This window comes from Canis lupus, chromosome 25, assembly GCF_003254725.2.
Source record: "Canis lupus dingo isolate Sandy chromosome 25, ASM325472v2, whole genome shotgun sequence".
NCBI classification, from domain to species: domain Eukaryota; kingdom Metazoa; phylum Chordata; class Mammalia; order Carnivora; family Canidae; genus Canis; species Canis lupus.
In genome coordinates, this window is record NC_064267.1 from 5,285,177 (window position 1) to 5,305,442 (window position 20,266).

At 33.3% G+C, this 20,266-nt stretch overlaps 1 protein-coding gene across 11 annotated transcripts in view; it reads right to left on the bottom strand.

The window, feature by feature from the left end:
* NBEA (neurobeachin) overlaps nucleotides 1–20,266 on the bottom strand; it is a 674,158-nt gene that overhangs the window by 474,034 nt on the left and 179,858 nt on the right. For all 11 annotated transcript variants that reach the window (XM_049101416.1, XM_049101413.1, XM_049101412.1 and 8 more), the window contains 6 exons: nucleotides 13,412–13,493; nucleotides 12,409–12,532; nucleotides 11,389–11,581; nucleotides 8,644–9,660; nucleotides 6,459–6,676; nucleotides 2,844–2,997 (listed from right to left, as the gene is read on the bottom strand). In XM_049101416.1, coding sequence (XP_048957373.1) covers nucleotides 2,844–2,997; nucleotides 6,459–6,676; nucleotides 8,644–9,660; nucleotides 11,389–11,581; nucleotides 12,409–12,532; nucleotides 13,412–13,493 — 1,788 coding nt within the window. The remainder of the gene's footprint in view (nucleotides 1–2,843; nucleotides 2,998–6,458; nucleotides 6,677–8,643; nucleotides 9,661–11,388; nucleotides 11,582–12,408; nucleotides 12,533–13,411; nucleotides 13,494–20,266) is intronic.

The following is a 20,266-nucleotide window of genomic DNA, read 5'->3' on the forward strand; positions in this document are numbered from 1 at the left end:
TTATCTTTAGCTCTAATCACTGAATTTTCAATGGTCAGTAATAAATAATAGTTTTCACATTAAAACATTATACTCTGACATTTGTATTCTTTGTGAGGATTATGCTCTTAATCAGTGGTCAGTAAACCATGACCCACAAGTCAATCTGCCCCACTGCCTATTTTTATAAATAAACTTTTATTGAGTCAAACCCACACATTTCTTTATGTAACTGTCTATGGCTGCTTTTGCACAATAAGAGCAGAGTTGAGTAGTTGAGACAGATACCATATAACCCAAAAAACTGAAAATATTCATCATCTGACCCATACAGAAAAAGTTTGCCAGTCACAGCCATTCATCATTATTCACATGTATTGGTTAAATGCACTTATGCATCTAATGAATAAATATTTTTAAAACTACACAAACCTAAACAAAATCATGAGGTCTCTCAAATATCAGTATCAAATGTTTCTTTCTTCATGAATCTAAGATTGAAATTATAATGGCATCTACATAACAATGTTTCTTTTTGTTAATCTGTATACTGTCAATGTTTGCTATTTCACTTTTGGATTTTTACATGTTATATGTAAGCCATAAAAGCTCTACATATATTTAGTTATAATTTTCTTCTTTATTCAATCTCCTCTTTCCCAACATTCTCCCTTTACTGTGCTACAATTTTTAGCAGGAATATTACATAATCAAGTAAGAGAAAACAATACTCAGTCAGAACCAATGAGTGGGACAAAAGGTTCTGGATGTTTCTTTTAAGGAAGCATTTGTTCAAAGAACACAAAATCAGTTACGTTGTAGAACCAGGCATAGGTACAATCAGTTAATGAACCAAAATGACAGAAATATAGAAAAATAGATAATGAAGAAAAATTTCTACAACTGAATGAATCCCCTAGTCTGTTAAAGAATATTCTAGGCAATCCTGCAAAATATAGTGGTTCAAACTGCAAAGGTAATAATTTTGGAAGTCAAACTTCAAAATGTATCTTTATTACATATTCATTATAAAATACAAAATAAACAAATTTGGGCAGTGAAACAGTATATGAATCATAAAATTTAATGACAATTTATTTCACTAATTTCCTATTTTCTCTATCTTGATGGAGATGTTTTTGGCTTTAAAATTTGGAAAACTATTTAGTAATATGAATATTTCAAGCCTATAGAAATTTCAATACCTACTTCTAATTTTATATAGAGATCATTTCCAGTGCACAAAATTTTAAAACAATACTATAAAATGAATTTCAATATAATCCTTTAAAATTTCTTGATGATAAATGGTTATTTAGAAAACATTAAAATATTTATATAATGAAGAAAAAGTCAGAAGAAAATATTAATTTATTCAGTTTTTAATGAAGGGGGAAAATCCCTCCCTGTTTCAATATCAGAATGAATTTTGAAAATCATAACAAACTTTTGATTCATCTAAATTTGGTGTAAATCACCAGGAAAAATCAGAGATTAAAGAAAAGGGATAGGATTAATCTCACAGGATATCTACATTCCTCACATGGCGTCAACTATGTTTCTTCCTGTTTCCATTTCCTTGCTTAGCTGCTCATTTTGTTAAGGCCCTAATAATGATAACCTGTTTGCTTCTCTCCCTCTTGAACTAGCCTGCTTGCCTTTGCCAATTTCTTGAATAAATTCATGCATGAAATCAGATATATATGCCTGTGAGGGGGGAGAGATGTCAGGCATACAATCTTTTGCTGACAATATTTAAGTTTCAATGCTGCTTTGGGGGTGATGGCATTGACAAAACTATAGTGAGAAAAGGAATCATGTAAGAAAACCTAATTAATAGTGCACTAAAACCAGGGACTAATTTGGAAACACTGTTGCACCAAGTGAAAGTCACCTTAACAAAAAAGCCAATTGCTCTGTGAAGAGAATATATTTTTTGGGTTCATGAGTTAGTTTCCAATATGGTAGCAGGAACACAGACAATATGCAAAGCAGAGTTCTACATTCTGTCCTATCCGAGTAAGCAGCTATGAAGTCTTTGTTTTTTTTCATACAGAAGTCAGAGATTTTTAAATATTACAACCAAAAAAGAAAGTTAATATTGACCTATTACATTTTAAACATTTAATTAACATTAAATTCCTCTTAAACTTATTAATATATTTCAATGTTTTATCTAGAAAAATAGCTGTATTTTTTAAATGTTTACCTAGTAAAAGTCAGATGCAAATGCAATTACAGTCCATATGTCTATAAAAAGGTTTTTGATGTTTTTAAGGATTATGAAATTTTTTAGATATCATAAAAATGGTATTTTATATTTTTTTCTAACTGAGGTACCTAAGTTTTAATAAAGAATTCATTAATTTGGAACCCTTTTGGAAGCAAAATGTTGGTTTCAAGATTAAATCTCAGAGAACAGGAATGTAAAACTCCCATACATAGTTTATAATAGTATTAAGTTTAGAATATTTCAAGCAATTCACATGAGGTTTGGCATCTCTATTTTTTTCTAAATTTAGATGTAAAACTTTACTTACACAATAACCATGCACTTGAATTTAGAATTTCAAGGGTTACAGAATAAAAACTTTACTATATATTTGAGGAAATAGACAATATATAGAGAATAAAGTTAAGTTACTTAAAGCTTTGGCTATCCTTCAACAGTATTCATCAAAATCACCAGAGAAATATTTTCATAAACACACATAGTTGAAATCCAACACTGACAAAAAGAAAAGGGGAAAAGTGGCCTAAGGTGAACATGTCTGGTTAAAATCTGTCTACAGCAGAGAACACTGCTGACACGCTCTAGTCAGGTAATTATAAAATACACCACTAGATGGAAGCAAAGTACTTACAGTTGGTGATGTAGCAGCAGAGAGCAATGGTAAAATTCCTCCACAAGCAATAATGATGTTGTCTACCATTTGGGAAATGAGGTGAATTGTGTTATGTACAAAAATAATATTTTCATTGCTATTGACAAAATCCATTACAGACTTTGTGGAGTGGCTAAAACAGAAAAACAAAACACGAACATTTTCTTAGCTCAAATAGTTAACTTTTTAATGTTTATAAAGTAAAAAATATTGAAGAGCTAGGACAATTTAAAATCAAATTATTAGAAAATAATTTACAATTGAGATATATTACCAAAAACTCAACATTTATCCTTGCAGGCTTTCTTTGAATCCAAGTATATTAAGTCATATCTGGGTTTCTGCCTTCAGAATACAGTGCATTAACTGGATTCAAAGACAAATTATTAGGTCAATGAATTTAGTTTAAAAAGTTTATTTTCACAAAAGCTGGTTATTTTTGTGTTGCAATAAGTTTTCCTTATTTACCATCCTCATGTAATCTAGAACAATTGGATAGTTAACTCTTAAGTGTACCTTTCAGGCAGTTTCTGTTCTTCACCAGGTTGCAGCCCCACCTGAAACCAGCTGTATTGAAAATGTATACTGCTAGTCACAGAAGGGACATGATAGGGAAATCTAATAAATAAGTGAAAATTCAAGGACTTATTGAATAAAAAACGGAAAAAAGACCTTCAAGGTCAGCAGTACAACTTTTACATACAAAACTTAGATACCCAGAAAAATACACTGCTTTAGTTTGATGTCTGCCAAGAATATAAACTGTTTTCTAATGGGGAAAAAGAGATTACTCCATAATTAGCTGCATTTTTTTTTGTTCAATTTTAATTTCTCAAGTTTGGTCTGTTTTTCAATTTTGAAGTTTCACTGTTTCTCCAACAATCCACAAATAGCTGTAGACATTAAATTGTTGTCCACACATCAAAGTGCTCAACAAGGAAAGCTGCCAGTTGGTTTCCATACTGATGCCAACAGCTACTTCTGTAAACCAAAAGGTTCAACTTTACGAAAGACTGAAACAAAAACTCATCATCCTTTTTTACACCAATTCAATGGTATCTGGTACGCAGTGGCTACTCCAATGCTGGAAGTAGGACCAATTAACCAATGCTTGTGATAGGTCCAGTCAAGAAGACAGTGAAACCAACTGAGGTGTCATTCACTCTAAGAACTCAGCATTAGTTCACTAGAGGGTATGTGACCACTTTCTTCTGTGTGTGTGTGTAAAGTAATGTTCATGATATGCACAATAAGAAAAAGATCTTCCACCACTTCTTATGATATATCTTACTAATAGTAGAAACAATTAGTCATGCTTCTTTTCATATCTCATGATGGGGGCAAGACGAGAGAACATGCTTGTCTAACACTGGTTAAGGATAAATTCTTTGAAGACAAAGCATCAGAAACTGAATGGAAGGCCAGATATCTCGTCATCTTCTTTAGTGTAGCTATTCAATCTTCAGCATGATCAATTTTAAGTCAATGATTCTCATTCTTTGCAACTGTAAACTATCATCTATGATATTTTAGATGTCAAAATGTTTGCCCAATCCTTAATAGAGAGCTACCTTTTAAAAAATTAAATTAGGAGCTCCTGGGTGGCTCAGTTGGTTAAGTGTCTGCCTTCCGCTCAGATTATGGTCTTAGGGTCCTGAGAAAGAGCTCCAAGCTGGCTCTCTACTCAGTGGGGAGTCTCCATCTTCCTCTTCCTCTCCCCCTTTCCTGCTTGTGCATGCACTTGTGTGCTTTCTCTATCTCTCAAATAAATAAAAATAAAATCTTTAAAAAAAATAAGTAAAATTGTTTGGGGAATTTTATGAGAACTCATGAAAGAGAATAGACATACATGGTATCTTGTTTATATTATGTTTCCATCCTATGTTAAAGAAAGGAAAGTTGAGTATCTCTCATTTGGGGACTACTAATATTGTAATTAGTAAGTTACACTATATACCTCCATTGATAGTCATGTTAACAGTAATGTATGCCATTGTATTCCAGTTTCCTTATATAGCATTCCTAGGTAATTTAGCATATAATAACACTTGCAATGGAAACACCATTGTTACCATCATATGAGTAGACTAAGGACAAAACTGATGAAATAAAATAGAAGTAGAAACTTTCTACGGCAGACATTGACTGTTTTCCATTATAGCTATTTCTTCTTCCCTGCTAACACAATGTAGATTTTGTTCTCTTGTTAAACTAGATCAGGTATAGAAAAGTTAGCTTTACCTCAGCTAACTAGGTTATTAACCAGTATTGCTCTACATAGGCCAGTCATAATACCATTCATTCCCTTTTGCTGGTGATCAATTGCTGGCACATTAGAGGTAAGGGGGAGATTTTTTGAGGGTCTTCTTATAGAAAAGAAGAAAGGTGGAGGGTAAGGAGTAGTTAAGGGAAAAGTAGAGGACCAGAGGAAGAGACAGAAAAGGAGAAGAAAATATGGAGAAGAAAAGAGGAGAAAGAGGAAGAGGGAGAGGGGGAAAAGGGAAGAGGAGGAATGAAGAAAGGGATGAAGGAGGAAGAAGAGTCCCTGCCTTCTACTTTGAGCAATTACCCTATGTTGAATTCGTGCTGGGAGCTTGATTCAGCTGATTCGTCACCTTGAATCTTAGAAGGAAAGTAGGAGAAGCAGCGAAGCTTCCTTGAGTCCAGAGAAGACCATGCCACTGATTATTTAAGTCAATGACAGTAGTGGGATTACTTTGTCAAAGCCATCAACCTCCTAATTTATGTACATGCACATACAAATGACGTATTCTCATAATTGCTTAATTTGTTGCATATTTGCTATTAGAAAATTAACTGAAAGTGAGGCAAGGTACTGATTTAATTTATGCAGACTTTGTTTTCCTTAAGTGATGATTTAATTTATATAGACTTTTTAAGTGATTATATGTAAACTACTAACTACTTTAAGGGTAAAGGCTCTAAAAATAGATGTCATAAGGTGATTTTAAATTTTATTTTAATACTATATGTTATAATCTTATTACCAAGAATATATTTAATATACAGTATTAACTTTAACAGAAAAAGAATAAAAATGTGGAAACAGCTTTGAACCAAAAATGAACCTTTTTATTGTTGTTAAATCTTTTTTACATATAGAATAGGCAATACCAGACTTCAAAATTTTGCTTTTTAATTGTCTTAAGCCTAAGTTCTTTAATAACTTTTGTTTTGAGGGATCCCTGGGTGGCGCAGCGGTTTGGCGCCTGCCTTTGGCCCAGGGCGCGATCCTGGAGACCCAGGATCGAATCCCACGTCGGGCTGCTGGTGCATGGAGCCTGCTTCTCCCTCTGCCTATGTCTCTGCCTCTCTCTCTCTCTCTCTGTGACTATCATAAATAAATAAAAATTTTAAAAAATAAATAAATAAATAACTTTTGTTTTGAGCCTTAGACCTATAACCTTTGCAAAAGTATTCATGTTTCTATATAAAAATTCAATGTTGGATTATTTTTAATAAATTTGTGAGATTATTCAATGATATAATTCCCTATGGATCAACTGATGCCACTAATTTAAAATACTAATTTTAAGTGGAAATTGCCTTATTTAAGAAAAGAAATATTTCTACCTCCTCCAAACATGTACATCTGTTTCTAATGCAAATAGTAAATCGGTGAGAAGTCGCTGGTGCATTGGAGACCATTTAAACTCAGGAATACGGAACATTGTAGTGCGTGGGCCGGGGCTGAACTGACGTCGCTGTTCCTCAGTCATTGGCATCCCTCGAAATCCTAAATCCACACGGAGATCTCTGTCTTGCTGTGTAATAGACCGACCCTGAACAGCCTAGAGAAAGAAAAGGTAAACTTTTGCAGACTGCAAAAGAAATAGTTCATTTCAAAAGGAAAACAGCATGCATGTCAAGTGAGGGAGTAAAGCTTTTGCATATGACTTTGATAGGTGAATATATTCTACATATATTAATCATCAGAGGATTCCCTGAACAGTAACCATTTTGAGCTGTAGAGGCTACTGTAACTACTTTTATTTTGCTATTCCAAAAACTAAGCAAGGTAATCAAACACCTCAGGTCTAACACCAAAGTTCACATTGAAAACCTAGTCCTCTTTACTCCTGTTTATAGTCTTCATTTTAGACCACATTTCTTCCTTAGGAAAATGAACATATAACTTAAATTGAAGTAATAGGTATATGTCATTAACTATAACTGGAAACACAAGATTAAAAAATATTACTTGAACAGATTCAAGTTAACTCAAAAGTCTATTTCACTCACAATACTTCAATTTAGAAAAATAGTACATTCATGGGACGCCTAGGTGGCTCAGTGGTTAAGCATCTGCGTTTGGCTCAGGGCGTGATCCTGGGGGTCCTAGGATCTAGTCCTGTATCAGGCTCCCTGCATGCAGCCTGCTTCACCCTTTCCCTGTCTCTCTGTCTCTCTGTGTCTCTCATGAATAAATAAATATTAATAAATAAATATAATAATAAATATTTTTTAAAAAAGAAAGAAAAATAGTACATTTATTTGATAAGTTAGAAAACCAGAAAAAATGCCTACAAACTCTGAGTGAAAACCAGGCAAGCACAGTGATTATTTTGTTCAATAAATAATGCACCATGCTTTTATTTCTTTTAGGTCTTTACCTGACTCACTATCTCTACTCCCTTCTATGGCACAATTGCCACAAAAATGGAAACTGGTAGTTAATAGAGAAAAAAAAATACCCTTGCCACACACAAAATACATTTTTATATTTTTTGTTTGTGTTTTTATTTTCCACACACAGAATACATTATTAATAGTTATTAGAGTACAAAGACACTAGAAAGGTATGGTTTACTCTTGATAACATAACTATAATGGAAACATGTTAATTTTATCTTTGTTGACATTGAAAAGTGAGTGGAAAACCCAGAGAACAACCAAAAAAACTGAATCATTAAGGATAAAAGTATTTTTCAAGTCTTAACCATCAGGTAATTTAGCCTACAAAATAAGTAAGTAGTCTTAAAATTGATAGCTCCATAATAAAAATTTGTATCAGAAAACAACATCTCTTTTTAGCTTTATTCTGGCGAGGCCAGAACTGCAGCACTAACGTTTCCTTACCGCCAGGCCTAAGAATCCTTAATTTTCTCATAACAGATTCCTACCCATGTAATTGTAAAGAAAATTCTCATTTCTAATGTTCTCAGCCATATTACCTACCTCACAGGGTGGTTGTGAGGATTAAATCTGAAAACATATAGCACAGTGCCTGGAACATAGTAGGCACTTGATAAATAACAGTTCCTCTTTCCCTTCCCCTTCCCCTTCCCCTTCACTTCATTTATCAGTTCAATCTGGGTTCCAAGTCCTCTTTCCTATAATCCACAGAACAAGGTTGGGCCTGAAGCTTAAAAGGTTAAAATTAATCAATTATTCAGAATAAAGCTCTTGAGTACAAAATGTACAAATTTAGACAAAGAGTCACAAGCTATTAAAATGGGTAAAGAGCCCTTAAAGGTCCTATTTTCATCTAGTATAACCTCTTGTATTGTATAAGGAAATTCAGGCCCAGAGAGGTTCAACAAAGTTACACAGACAAAATGTGGCAGAGTTGGAAATACAATTCAGATATTTGAAATGTCTTTTATGTATACTACCACATTATTTGATTCTATAATCACTATAATACCATAATTAAGTATAAACATGGTGTAACTGGTAGAAATTACTCTTTCTGCTGTAGTGCTAACAACTCAGTATCTGTTAAATTCATTTTTAGAACTCATGTAGGACAACTCACTTGTGTTGTAGCAGTGGTCTGGATTTTTCGAATTTCCTTTCCTGATTCTTTGCCATCGTCAGATCTCTCAGTATCTGAAATTATACTTCCTGCATCAATATTTGGCACAGTTTTGCTTCCAGATGACTCAGTTTCCAGAGTTGTAGCAGTCATTTCAGCATACTCTAACCCTTTAGAGGATGATGCTAAGTCTCTTTCAGAAATACTGCTCATTCCATCTGAAGTTGTATGGATTTTGAATTCTTTTTCTTCTATTATACTTGAGGCACAGCCTAAGTCTACACTACTGGTCATGTGAGCAAGTAATCCAAGATCATCATTAACACCAAGATGTACTTGTGTGTCCTGGATATTTGGAATAATATGATTGCTAGAAAGTTCAGGAAGAAGTTTCTCCTCCTGCTTGGGTATTTTATCAAAGAGAAATGATGTACTACTATTAGGAAGTTCATCTTTCTCATCTGCTAATGTTATCAATGGACCATTATCCTTTTCTTCATTTTTTTTAATGATACCAACACTTCCGTGTACATTGTTCTGGAGTTTCTCAACAGCAGCACTATATACATTGTCCAACAAAGATTCCACCTCCACAAGGGCACCATTTTCTCCACCTACTAAAGTCTCTGGTGATAAATCCATATCATCAAGTTTTACTTCTGTTGCTTCTACTTTTTCTGCTTTTATATCAACTAGAAGATCATGTACTTCCACATGTACACCACTTCCCGGTCTGTCTGAATTTCCAAGAATATCATCTGACACTTTTGTTGACATGAGCAAGTCTCTAGTATCTGTGCTGACAGGGTAATCTGTCTCACTTTCTGGGCTCTGGCTTTGTGAAAGGTCTTCTATCTCTCGAATTTCCAATCCACCTTTTGCTCCTGTAGTCTGTGATGAAAGACCAGAGATGGTGCTCACATTCCCTTTTTTTCCCTTTTTAATGTTTTCCTCCTCCTGTCTCTGATATTCTTCATACATTTTTGCTAGGTATTCCTTATGTGCTTCATAAGTGACCTTAGGAATAAGCAAAGAAAACATTAAGGCATTTTATAAACATACTGAAAAGAAGAAAATCCAAATAAAGTTCTGTGTAATAGTAAAACTGAAGTCAAAAAAATTTAAGATTTCAAATGTAGCACATATTAAGATAAGTTTCACTAAATAATTGGAGATAATTATCAAAAAAGTTAGATATGATTTATTATATAACTTGTCCCAAAACACAGTCAAGTAAACTAGAAACATTAAATTTTAAGTACATTAAGCTTTTCTCTCAGATTAAGTATTTCAATGTTACTCTAACCTAATATGCCAGTTGAAGTCCTGCATATTTGACTTCAGCTACCACAGAAAATTGGCTAATAATACATAATATCCAAATTACTATTGCTATATCAGTTTTCGTCATCTACTCACATGTGTGCCTACTACCAACAACTAAGATTTTTTAAAAATAACATATATCTATAAATATATGCATTTTTAAATTGTTATAACATCACAATTTTATCTTTATATAGGCTACTTTAATAGGTTACTTTATAAGTAACCAATTACTTTAAAGAATAAAAAATAAGAATAGTTAAGAATATTTTTTTCAAAAAATGCAGTTTTTACTTAGAAAATACTATTTTAAAATTTGTTAATATAATGATAAAAGGTGCCAATTATGTTGTAAAATATAAGTTTTAATAGTAATAAAAATCTTTCCTTATAGGCACATATTATATTAACTTACACTTAAATGATAACAATATTTTAGGTTAAGAGGGATCTTTCTTTGGAGATTATCTTGATCCAAAACTCCTTTAATTTACAGAAGAGGAAATCAAGTCTCAAAAGTGGGGGCTGACAAACTGTAGCCCATGAACCAAATCTGCTTATCACTTGTTTTAGTAAAGTTTTATGAGAACACAGCCATGTTTAATTTTTTACATACTGCCTATGGCTATTTTCACACTACATGGCAGGGTTAAACAGTAGCTTCAGAGGCTATATAGCCCCCCAAACCTAAGATATTTACTATCTGTAATGTCTTAAAAACATTTAAAAAAAAACATTTTTCTAACCTCTGTACAAAAAGACTAAATGAAGTTCCTAAAGTCACAAAACATAATTATGGCATAGATTGGAGTAAAAGCCGAACGTCTGACACCCATGCTTTTCCTATGACACCACATGAGAAATCTTAACCGTGATTTCTCAAAATCTAATATGTACATAACTCTTCATTTTAACCCACTACTTTCCCTTACCAAGATCAGATAGATAAATAGATAGATTCTTTAGAAATAAAAAGAAAAGATAATGCTGTTAAAAATACCATTAAAATACTTATGATTCACTTGGAAATAAAAGCAACTTCTGACTACTTTTTAAAAGTCTTAAAACATATATTTCAGAATGTATTTCATGAAATATTCTTTTAAGAATTAGAAGGTATATTTTAGGTAAAAGAGCTATTGGCTTAGACTTAAGCTATAAATATGTGTGGTGTCACTTCGAGGTCTAAAATTCCTAACTCATAAACCTGGAATTTCAATTAAATGATTTATAAAATATTTTATGCTCTAACAGTTTATGAACACAGAGAAAATATAACCAAAAACAAAAAGAGAGAAAGGTGGGATAAAGGAATGGCCATAATGTAAAATGCCCACAAGATGGCACCAGATGTGTGTTTACAACCATTCACTCTACAGCTATAACCCTGATGATATAAAATGCTAAATCTCTTTTTACCTTGGAATGAGCTATTGAGAGTGTATCCACCCAGACTCTCCATCCTCCCCATTCATATTTTATTGCATGATACAACAGAATCCGGAAGATATTGTAGACCATCTCGGTAATTTTCTGTTCCTCAGAATTTTTAGGATTGATATAGCCAAGAGAAAACATCCAATCTTGCCACACTGAACACTGCAATAAGCATCTAGTGGGAAAAAAACTCATTAAAAATACCTAATTTATATTAGTATTTACTATTTGGAAATTTAGATAAAGAATGAAAATATGATCTGACCTAGATAAAGCAAGGTGCACTGTCATTCTGCACATTCTATATTCTATACCTGGAATGATTTCCTCCCATTTTTCTACCTGGAAAAATCCAAATTATCATTTCAAATTGGTTTCCTAACTCTCCCAGTCAGATTTAGCTACTGTTTCTCTACTCCTTCATCACATGTAGCACTCACAATGCACTTAATACATTATATATTAATCAGAGTTTTACGGTTATCTTCTCCACTAGATTGTACCAAGACTGTATGCTAAGACAACTTGTGTAGCACAGTGCTTTATACATACCAGATACAAAATAAATATTTCTGAAATTAAACTCAGGAAGCAACGATGGCAGTAGACTTTACCTCCTGTCTTAGCTAACTAGCTCAAAAATGCATGACAGCAATCAATTATCAGACAAAAATTTAGAGAAGCATAGATGAATATGAGGAAATCCAACATGATTACAACAGATGGGTGTCACCAAAAGGAATGATGCATTTTAAATAAGGCTCTGTGAATATATATATTCACAGATACAATTAAAATGTAATAGCCACATAATCAAATAAAAACATAAAAATAAATACAAATATAATGAATGTAGATTATATCAAAGAAACATAAAATGCCTTTTTTGATAGTTACCATTACTTAGCAATATGGGAAAGGTTTGAAAAATTTTTTTAAGGAGATTGAAATAAAGAAGAGAATTTTACAATAAAGTTTTGTTATCGTATTGAAACTGCTTACCTTCTATTTTCACGGCTGTTACTGAAGAGTTTTATCATGTCAGATAAAAATAAACGACGAACTTCCATCAGTTCTGCACTTGGTGTAGAATTTTTTAACAAAGTTGCCACCACCTTAAGAATCACTGTAAATGAATTTTAAAAAAGGTCAAGATTTAGAACTACAATGTATTTTCCACTCAAGTTTTACTCATTTTCATCTTAGCTTTAGAGGTAGATGAGTTTTATAGGTATCATGAACTATGGTAATCATCATAATGATTAAGGTGGTTATGAAAAGTTTTGTTTTAGTTTTCCAAGTTACCACATTATGACTGCATTACAATGAAGAACTGCTGTTTAGCTAGCTAGTATCAAAAAAAATAAGAAATAACAAGATTGGTGAGGATAAGGAAAAAGGGAACTCTCAGGCACTGTTGGTGAGAATGTAATTTGGTACAGCCACTGTGGAAAACAGTATGAAGGGTCCTCAAAAAATTAAAAATAGAATTATCCTTATGATCCAATAACACCACTACTGGGTACTGACCCAAAGAAAATTAAAACACTAATTCTAAAAGATAAATGCACCTCTATGTTCACTGCAACATTATTTGTAATAGTCAAGATACAGAACCACCCTAAGTGTCCATAGGTGGATAAATAAAGAAGATGTACTATATATACACAATTGAATACTACTCGGTCATAAAAAAGAATGAGAACTTGTCTTGCAACAACATGGATGGACCTAGAGGGTACTATGCTAACTGGAAAAAGTCAAATACCATATGATTTTACTTATATCTGGAATCTAAAAAACAAAACAAACAGAAATAGACTCCTAAATATAGAAAACAAATTGGCAGTTGTCAGATGAGAGTGGGGTAGGGAGATGGGTGAATGAGATAGATGAAGGGAATTAAGGGTAGCATACTTCCAGTAACAAAATAAGTAAGTCACACAAATGAAAAGTACAACATAGAGGATATATATATATATATAAAACCCTGCTGTTTGCTCACTTGGATTCTGAATTTTCACTGTAGAATCTGGCTCTGGATGTGGTTTGTGTACAACTTGAGTACATACTTGCTCTGTCAAGATCTGAAAGATGAAGAATTTGAATTTCATTTAGAAAACAATTTAAATCATAATTTCAAAATATACAAAGAATCTACCAAAAATGTCAATTCTGTCAAAAATCAAATGAAACCCTCTTCCAAAGGGTCAGTCATTCCACATACTTCTAAATTTTTCAACTCTCTAGTTTTAAAATTTTGTTTATTATGGATAAAGACAAAAAAAGAACTAATATCTACAGTAAGAAAGATTAATTAGGAAATCCAAAAATTTATTCTGTTTGAAATACTTTCACAGTGTGTATATCCTTAATATACTTGTGTTGTATATTGTAAACATTTGACTCTTTATGTCATCATTAATTTAAAAAACTTAGAAAAAAGAAAATAAAAATATGTCTAAGCCTGGGTGCCAACTTCAAAATGAAGTGTGATAAGGGTAAAAACCTTTATTAAAATTGTGGTCTATTGTCATCTATCCATGAATTTTTCTATAAACTTTTTTCCAATAACAAAAAAGGAGGGGATCCCTGGGTGGCGCAGTGGTTTAGCGCCTGTCTTTGGCCCAGGGCGCGATCCTGGAGACCTGGGATCGAATCCCACATCGGGCTCCCGGTGCATGGAGCCTGCTCCTCCCTCTGCCTGTGTCTCTGCCTCTCTCTCTCTCTCTCTCTGTGACTATCATAAATAAATAAAAAGTTTAAAAAAAAAAAAAAAAGGACAAAATGTTGGCCAAATGAAAATCAAAATTCCAAAACATTTTCTAATTTTTCCACTAGAATGCAGTCTCTATGAGTGCTGGATTCTTAACATATCTTTTTCACTGTTATATTCCTAGCAATCAGCACAGTGCCTGACACACTGCCAGTACTCAAACATTTGTGAAATTTAAGAATGGATAACTGAATTATATTTAAAGAATGGATATGTGACTGTTCACTGTTTTCTAGGCTTCATTCTGTGGATATCTCTATTCTTGCATATACAAATAATCTAATGAGACTATCCCTAACAAAGATATAATTTTATAATAGTGATTTAACTTCTTGTTTAACTTAACATGCTATTAATTCTGAATGAAACTTTTAGTTCAACTTAGGTTAGTAAAGTACAAAAACTATGGAGAAGCCATAAAAGTTAGTTGAGAGTCTAGCTGTACATAGCTAAAAGTTGGGGATGGAGAAAGTAAATTAGGCATAAGCCAGAGATGATCACATCTGATTAGAAAAAAAAATCATGACATTCAGCAGTGGCATTTGTCTGACCCACTATCACCCTCACTGAAAAGAAGAAAAAGAAAAGAGGAAACTGATTTACTGTACATTAGGAATGTTTATCAAAAAAGTACGGACTTGAAATAAAAACCTAACTATTACTTAAAATGATAAACATAGGGCATAAGAACCTCTCTGCTTCACTCTTATATGTTTAGACTAAACATTTTGTTGTTAAAACTATACAGTCCTTCAGAATTTTCTGAACACAGTACAATAGACATGCAAGACATGCACTATTAATCAGATTGAGTTGAGACATGGGACAGAAATTTCTTTGAAAACTCAAAGCATTTAAAAATGCCAGAGAATATTCAGTGGTTGGTATATGCTTACAAGAAGTTTTCATACTGATGTGCCCCAAAAAGCCCTGGTGTGGACCTACAGCCCACTGGACAAAATCCCTAAAATTCTATTTACAAAGAGATTCAAAATAAATATAGACAAGCTTGGAGAAAAGACCAGGCCACACTCCTCCATGAGAGAGAATAGTCAAAACTTCCTTACCCTAAAAAGAAGAAATCTCATTATATAGACAACAAAACTTATCTCAAAGAATCTACAATTTAATATTGTCATTTTTAAGTCCCTACTTGATCTTCTAAAGATAGGATAGTAATTGCCTTGCCTATTTAATAAAATTGCTATGAAGATCAAAAGGCTCTATATGTGAAAGTGTTTTTAAAACTCTCACATATTCAAATATGAGGGTTTTTTAAATTACAAAAACATATTCAGAAACTCAATCCAGCATGCATTAAACAGCCACTTATGTGCCCACACTCTGTTACATGATTGGAAAGGAAAACATAGTTGCTAGGTGGAACTATTTTAAGACTCTATTAATTAATACTCCAGAGACAGGCATAAATGCATGCTCCTGTTAAATAATAAAACATGGTATACTGTCAATAAAACCTATGTGAGTTTTTAAAAGGGAGAGGGAAATAATGACATATAAATAAGAAGAGATGAATATAGATGTAAACATCTTAATGAAAAGCTATGATTCAAGATGGGCCATGAAGGTTTGACTGGTATTGATTAGAGATATGCAAAGGAAGTAACCTCAGCCTCTACAAAAACAAAATAGTACAAAAGGTTTAGAACCACATATGAACATGAAATCCAAAATTACTGAACCAGTAGAACATATCTCAATTCACACTAGCCACATTTTAAGTGTTCCAATAGCCATCTTCACAAATTTTATACATTGTCTGCCATATACTGCCAAAAGATCTTACTTTGTCCTTTAATATTGTTTGTTTTCTTATAAGCATTTTCAGATTTAGAATTTTAAAGATCACAATGACACAGAACCCATCTTAACTGGCTTTCTAAAAACTTTGTAAAAACCTCACATTCTGAAACATTATTGAAACCATAAGTTTGACATAGTTTTTTATTATTTCTGTACTTAATTTTATACTTTCCTACAGTTGTTGTGGTATTTATTTTGACACTGTTTGAATTTAAGGTTATTTATCAAACCAAAATAGAAAATTAAGGTACAAAGAGCTTTCAAACTGAAGATTATCAACCAAGTGATTCTCACCAGGGGTGCAGGCCCTGATTGATGCTCATAAGGGGAATCAAACTCACACTGCAGGTTCTGAGGCTGTTTTCTTTTTATAGTTAAACTTCACTTACTATGTTAATGAGAATTAAATTCGAACCTATCACATAAGTGTTAATTTTCTGCAACTAGATGCTACCATCCAAAATGGTGCAATCTTTTAACTTTGGTGATCTAGAATTAGTCATCCACCATCCTGTCTGATAATATAATTTGGTCTGTTAGTATTAAAGTTTATGCTGAAGATCCTTTCTTCTTTTTTATGGGATCAACTGTGCTACCCAATCATATCATAACCATCTTTCTTTTTTGACTTTTTGTATACTTATGTTAATTTTTCTTTTCAGAGTATTATATTTAATCCAGTCCATCTTTCCAATTAACCATGATTATTATTATTCTACTTTAAAAGCATATATTATTGCCAAATTGGTCAGAGACCTTGCAAGTTAGTTCCTTCATCTGCAACATCCAACATCCAGTATCAGGAGATCCAAACTTATCCAGACTTTCTCCAACTAAGACATGGAATCGGCAACAGCTTGGCTTTGTAGAGTATCATTAGAGACTAAAATCTGGATACTAAGAGAGTGCATATGAGTATAGATGGTAGGGAAAAATGATACTGCACTTGCTTTTGAGCCACTTTTCAGGAAGATTCACAGAAATAAATATATATGTATATATACATAGAACATTTTCTTTTTTTTTTTTTTTAATTTTTTTTTTATTTATTTATGATAGTCACAGAGAGAGAGAGAGAGAGAGAGGCAGAGACATAGGCAGAGGGAGAAGCAGGCTCCATGCACCGGGAGCCTGATGTGGGATTCGATCCCGGGTCTCCAGGATCGCGCCCTGGGCCAAAGGCAGGCGCCAAACCGCTGCGCCACCCAGGGATCCCCATTTTCTTAAAGGTTAAGAGTACAAAATGATTTTTCAAATTCAATGTATTACACTGTTATGCTACATTCTTATTTTAATAGAAGGTTTCACTGAATACAAAGATATTCTACTCTATTGAGACTAATTGTTTTGACAAGCAGAGGGTCAGAAATATAAGCAAAAAATGATTAAAAAAAAAACATGTATAGGCATCATCAACCAGATGGACTAGTCTAAGAAAACCAAGATAGAAACGTAAATAGATAGAGCTCTAATCTAATACTGTAGCAAGGTTTTGATTTAGAGGACTTTAATATTGTCCATTAAGGTAGATACGGACATTTTTTTGCCTTATGCACAGACACTACGGAATCTGCTTATTTTACAACCATTAATTAGTCATAAGTTACCAAGCTAATTGTTTAACTTGTGATTCTCAGGTTGTCTCTTTAACAAGACAACAATAAGAACAAAAAACCAGTTTCAGAGAGATGTTGTAAGGATCTGAGATAATGTATATAAAGTATTTATTCCAAAGTGACTGTCACAGGAAATATACCCCCAAAAATAGTTACTGTTATTAGGGAAATACAATACCAGAATCAAGATGTTTTGCATAGGGTAGGCCTCTCTATTCAGTTCTCTTTATAGATGTAAACATTTTTTGTTTATAAATATTAAAACAATACTAAAAAACTTTTGATCACAAAAGCTGTGTTCTGGAGTATGAACTTAAAATTCATGTAATCAGAGAATGGCTGACATAAAGTTGCAATATTAAGCTTAGAAATGAAAGAAATAGTAGCCAAAAGAGTTTTTTAATTTATCTAAAAAGCAGCCACTCTTAAATTTACTGAGGATAATATAAAACAGAAAAAAGATGAAATAAAACAGCTAAAAGTAATGTTACAGATCTGGGGTCAAAATATTATTCGGGATAACATCTGTTTCTGTAATCAGATACAAATAAAACAGATACATGGGCAGCCCCCATGGCCCAGCGGTTTAGCGCCGCCTTCAGCCCAGGGCCTGATCCTGGAGACCCGGGATCGAGTCCCACGTCGGGTTCCCTGCATGGAGCCTGTTTCTCCCTCTGCCTGTGTCTCTGCCTCTCTCTCTCTCTCTCTCTCTCTCTCTCTGTCTCTCATGAATAAATAAACAAAATTTTTATTAATAAACAGATACAATACAGTTTCATTGCACAGCACACCCATTTGGTTCATATTGTCTATGGCTGCTTCTGAGCCACAAATGCAGAGTTGAGTAGTTCCATGGACATCACATAGCCTGCTGCTATAGACTGAATGTTTGTGTCCCCACAACTTCCTATGTTGAAAACAAATCCCCAGTGTGATGGTATTAGGAGATGTGGGGCCTTTTAGGAGGTGTTTAGGGCTCCAGAGCCCTCATGAAAGGGATTAGTATAAGAAACTGAAAACATCCCTTGACACTTATGCCATGTGAGGACATAGTGAAAAGATGGTCTATGAAGCATGGAGTGAGTCCTCACCAGACACCAAATCTGCCACTGCCTTGCTATTGGACTCTCTAGCCTCTAGAACTGTGACATAAAAATTTCTGCTGTTTATAAGCCACTCAGAATACATAGTATTCTGTGTTAGCCCTGACAAATTAAGATTACCACAAAGTTTAAAATATGTATTATCTGGCAAGTTTGCCCTCCCTGGCTATGATGAACATTTTGTAATAAAAATATTTGCAGTATACTGTTAAGTGAAAAAAGGGTAACATAAAACTATGTTGAGTATATTTCATAAGAACTCTTTGTACGGGGATCCCTGGGTGGCGCAGCGGTTTGGCGCCTGCCTTTGGCCCAGGGCGCGATCCTGGAGATCCGGGATCGAATCCCACGTCAGGCTCCTGGTGCATGGAGCCTGCTTCTCCCTCTGCCTGTGTCTCTGCCTCTCTCTCTCACTGTGTGCCTATCATGAATAAATAAAAATTAAAAAAAAAAAAAAGAACTCTTTGTACGTATGTCTGTACATGTATATGAGTTGAGAAAAAAACTTTTAAAGATTTATTTATTCATGAGAGACACAGAGAGGAGGCAGGGACACAGGCAGAGGGAGAAGCAGACTTCCCTCTGAGAGCCCAATGTGGGACTCAAACGTGGAACTCAAGGATCACGCCCTGAGCCGAAGGCAGATGCTCAGCCACTGAGCCTCCCAAGCATCTTGAGAAAAAAAACCTTTAAACATATTTTTCAGTATTAATTGGGACATTATAAGTAAATTTTATTTTGGTGCTTTTCTGTATTTTCCAAATTTCTATAATGAATGCATATTAATTCTGTTATCAGAATAAGATATAAAATTTTAATAAAACAACAAGAGGGGACAGACATTTCTCTATGCTGCAGCATGGAAAGAAATTTTATCTTTGCCACAGAATTTTTACAGAAAGGTCAGACAGTAAATATTTTAGAATTTGTGGGTCATATGGTCTCTCTCTAAAAACTTGATTCGGTCATTACAGCATGAAGTCACTCACAGACTAACCTTAAATAAGTATAACCATGGTCCAATAAAACTTTATTTACAAATATCAAAATTTGAATTTCATAAAATTACATATCATAAAATATTTATTTTTTATTCCTATCATTTAAAAATGTATAAACTATCCTCTGCTTGTGAGCCATGCAAAAACAGAAATGAGATATATCCAGCCTGTGACTTATATGAAAAAAAAATTTAATATTAGAGGAGTCTGAATGTATCTCATGTTAATTTAAAATTGTAGTACAATCTCATTCAGAATTTCAGCATCTGCCCTCCTCAAGGTCTCTCATTTCTTTTTTTTTATTTTTGTGAAGAAATTTGCAGTGATGGTATTTTATATTTTTTGACCACTGTTTTCCTAAGTTAAGGATATTATTCTAAGTGTTTAACCTATTGGTACCAATGCATAATAGTGTCCTCTTATAAAAGACAAAATGTTTTGCCATCTAAATCTGTAACAAAATATTTCACACCCTTGCCATTTTAAAACTGTGATATCTGAAGTCTATTTTTCTTATTTTGACATGATGGATATGAACTG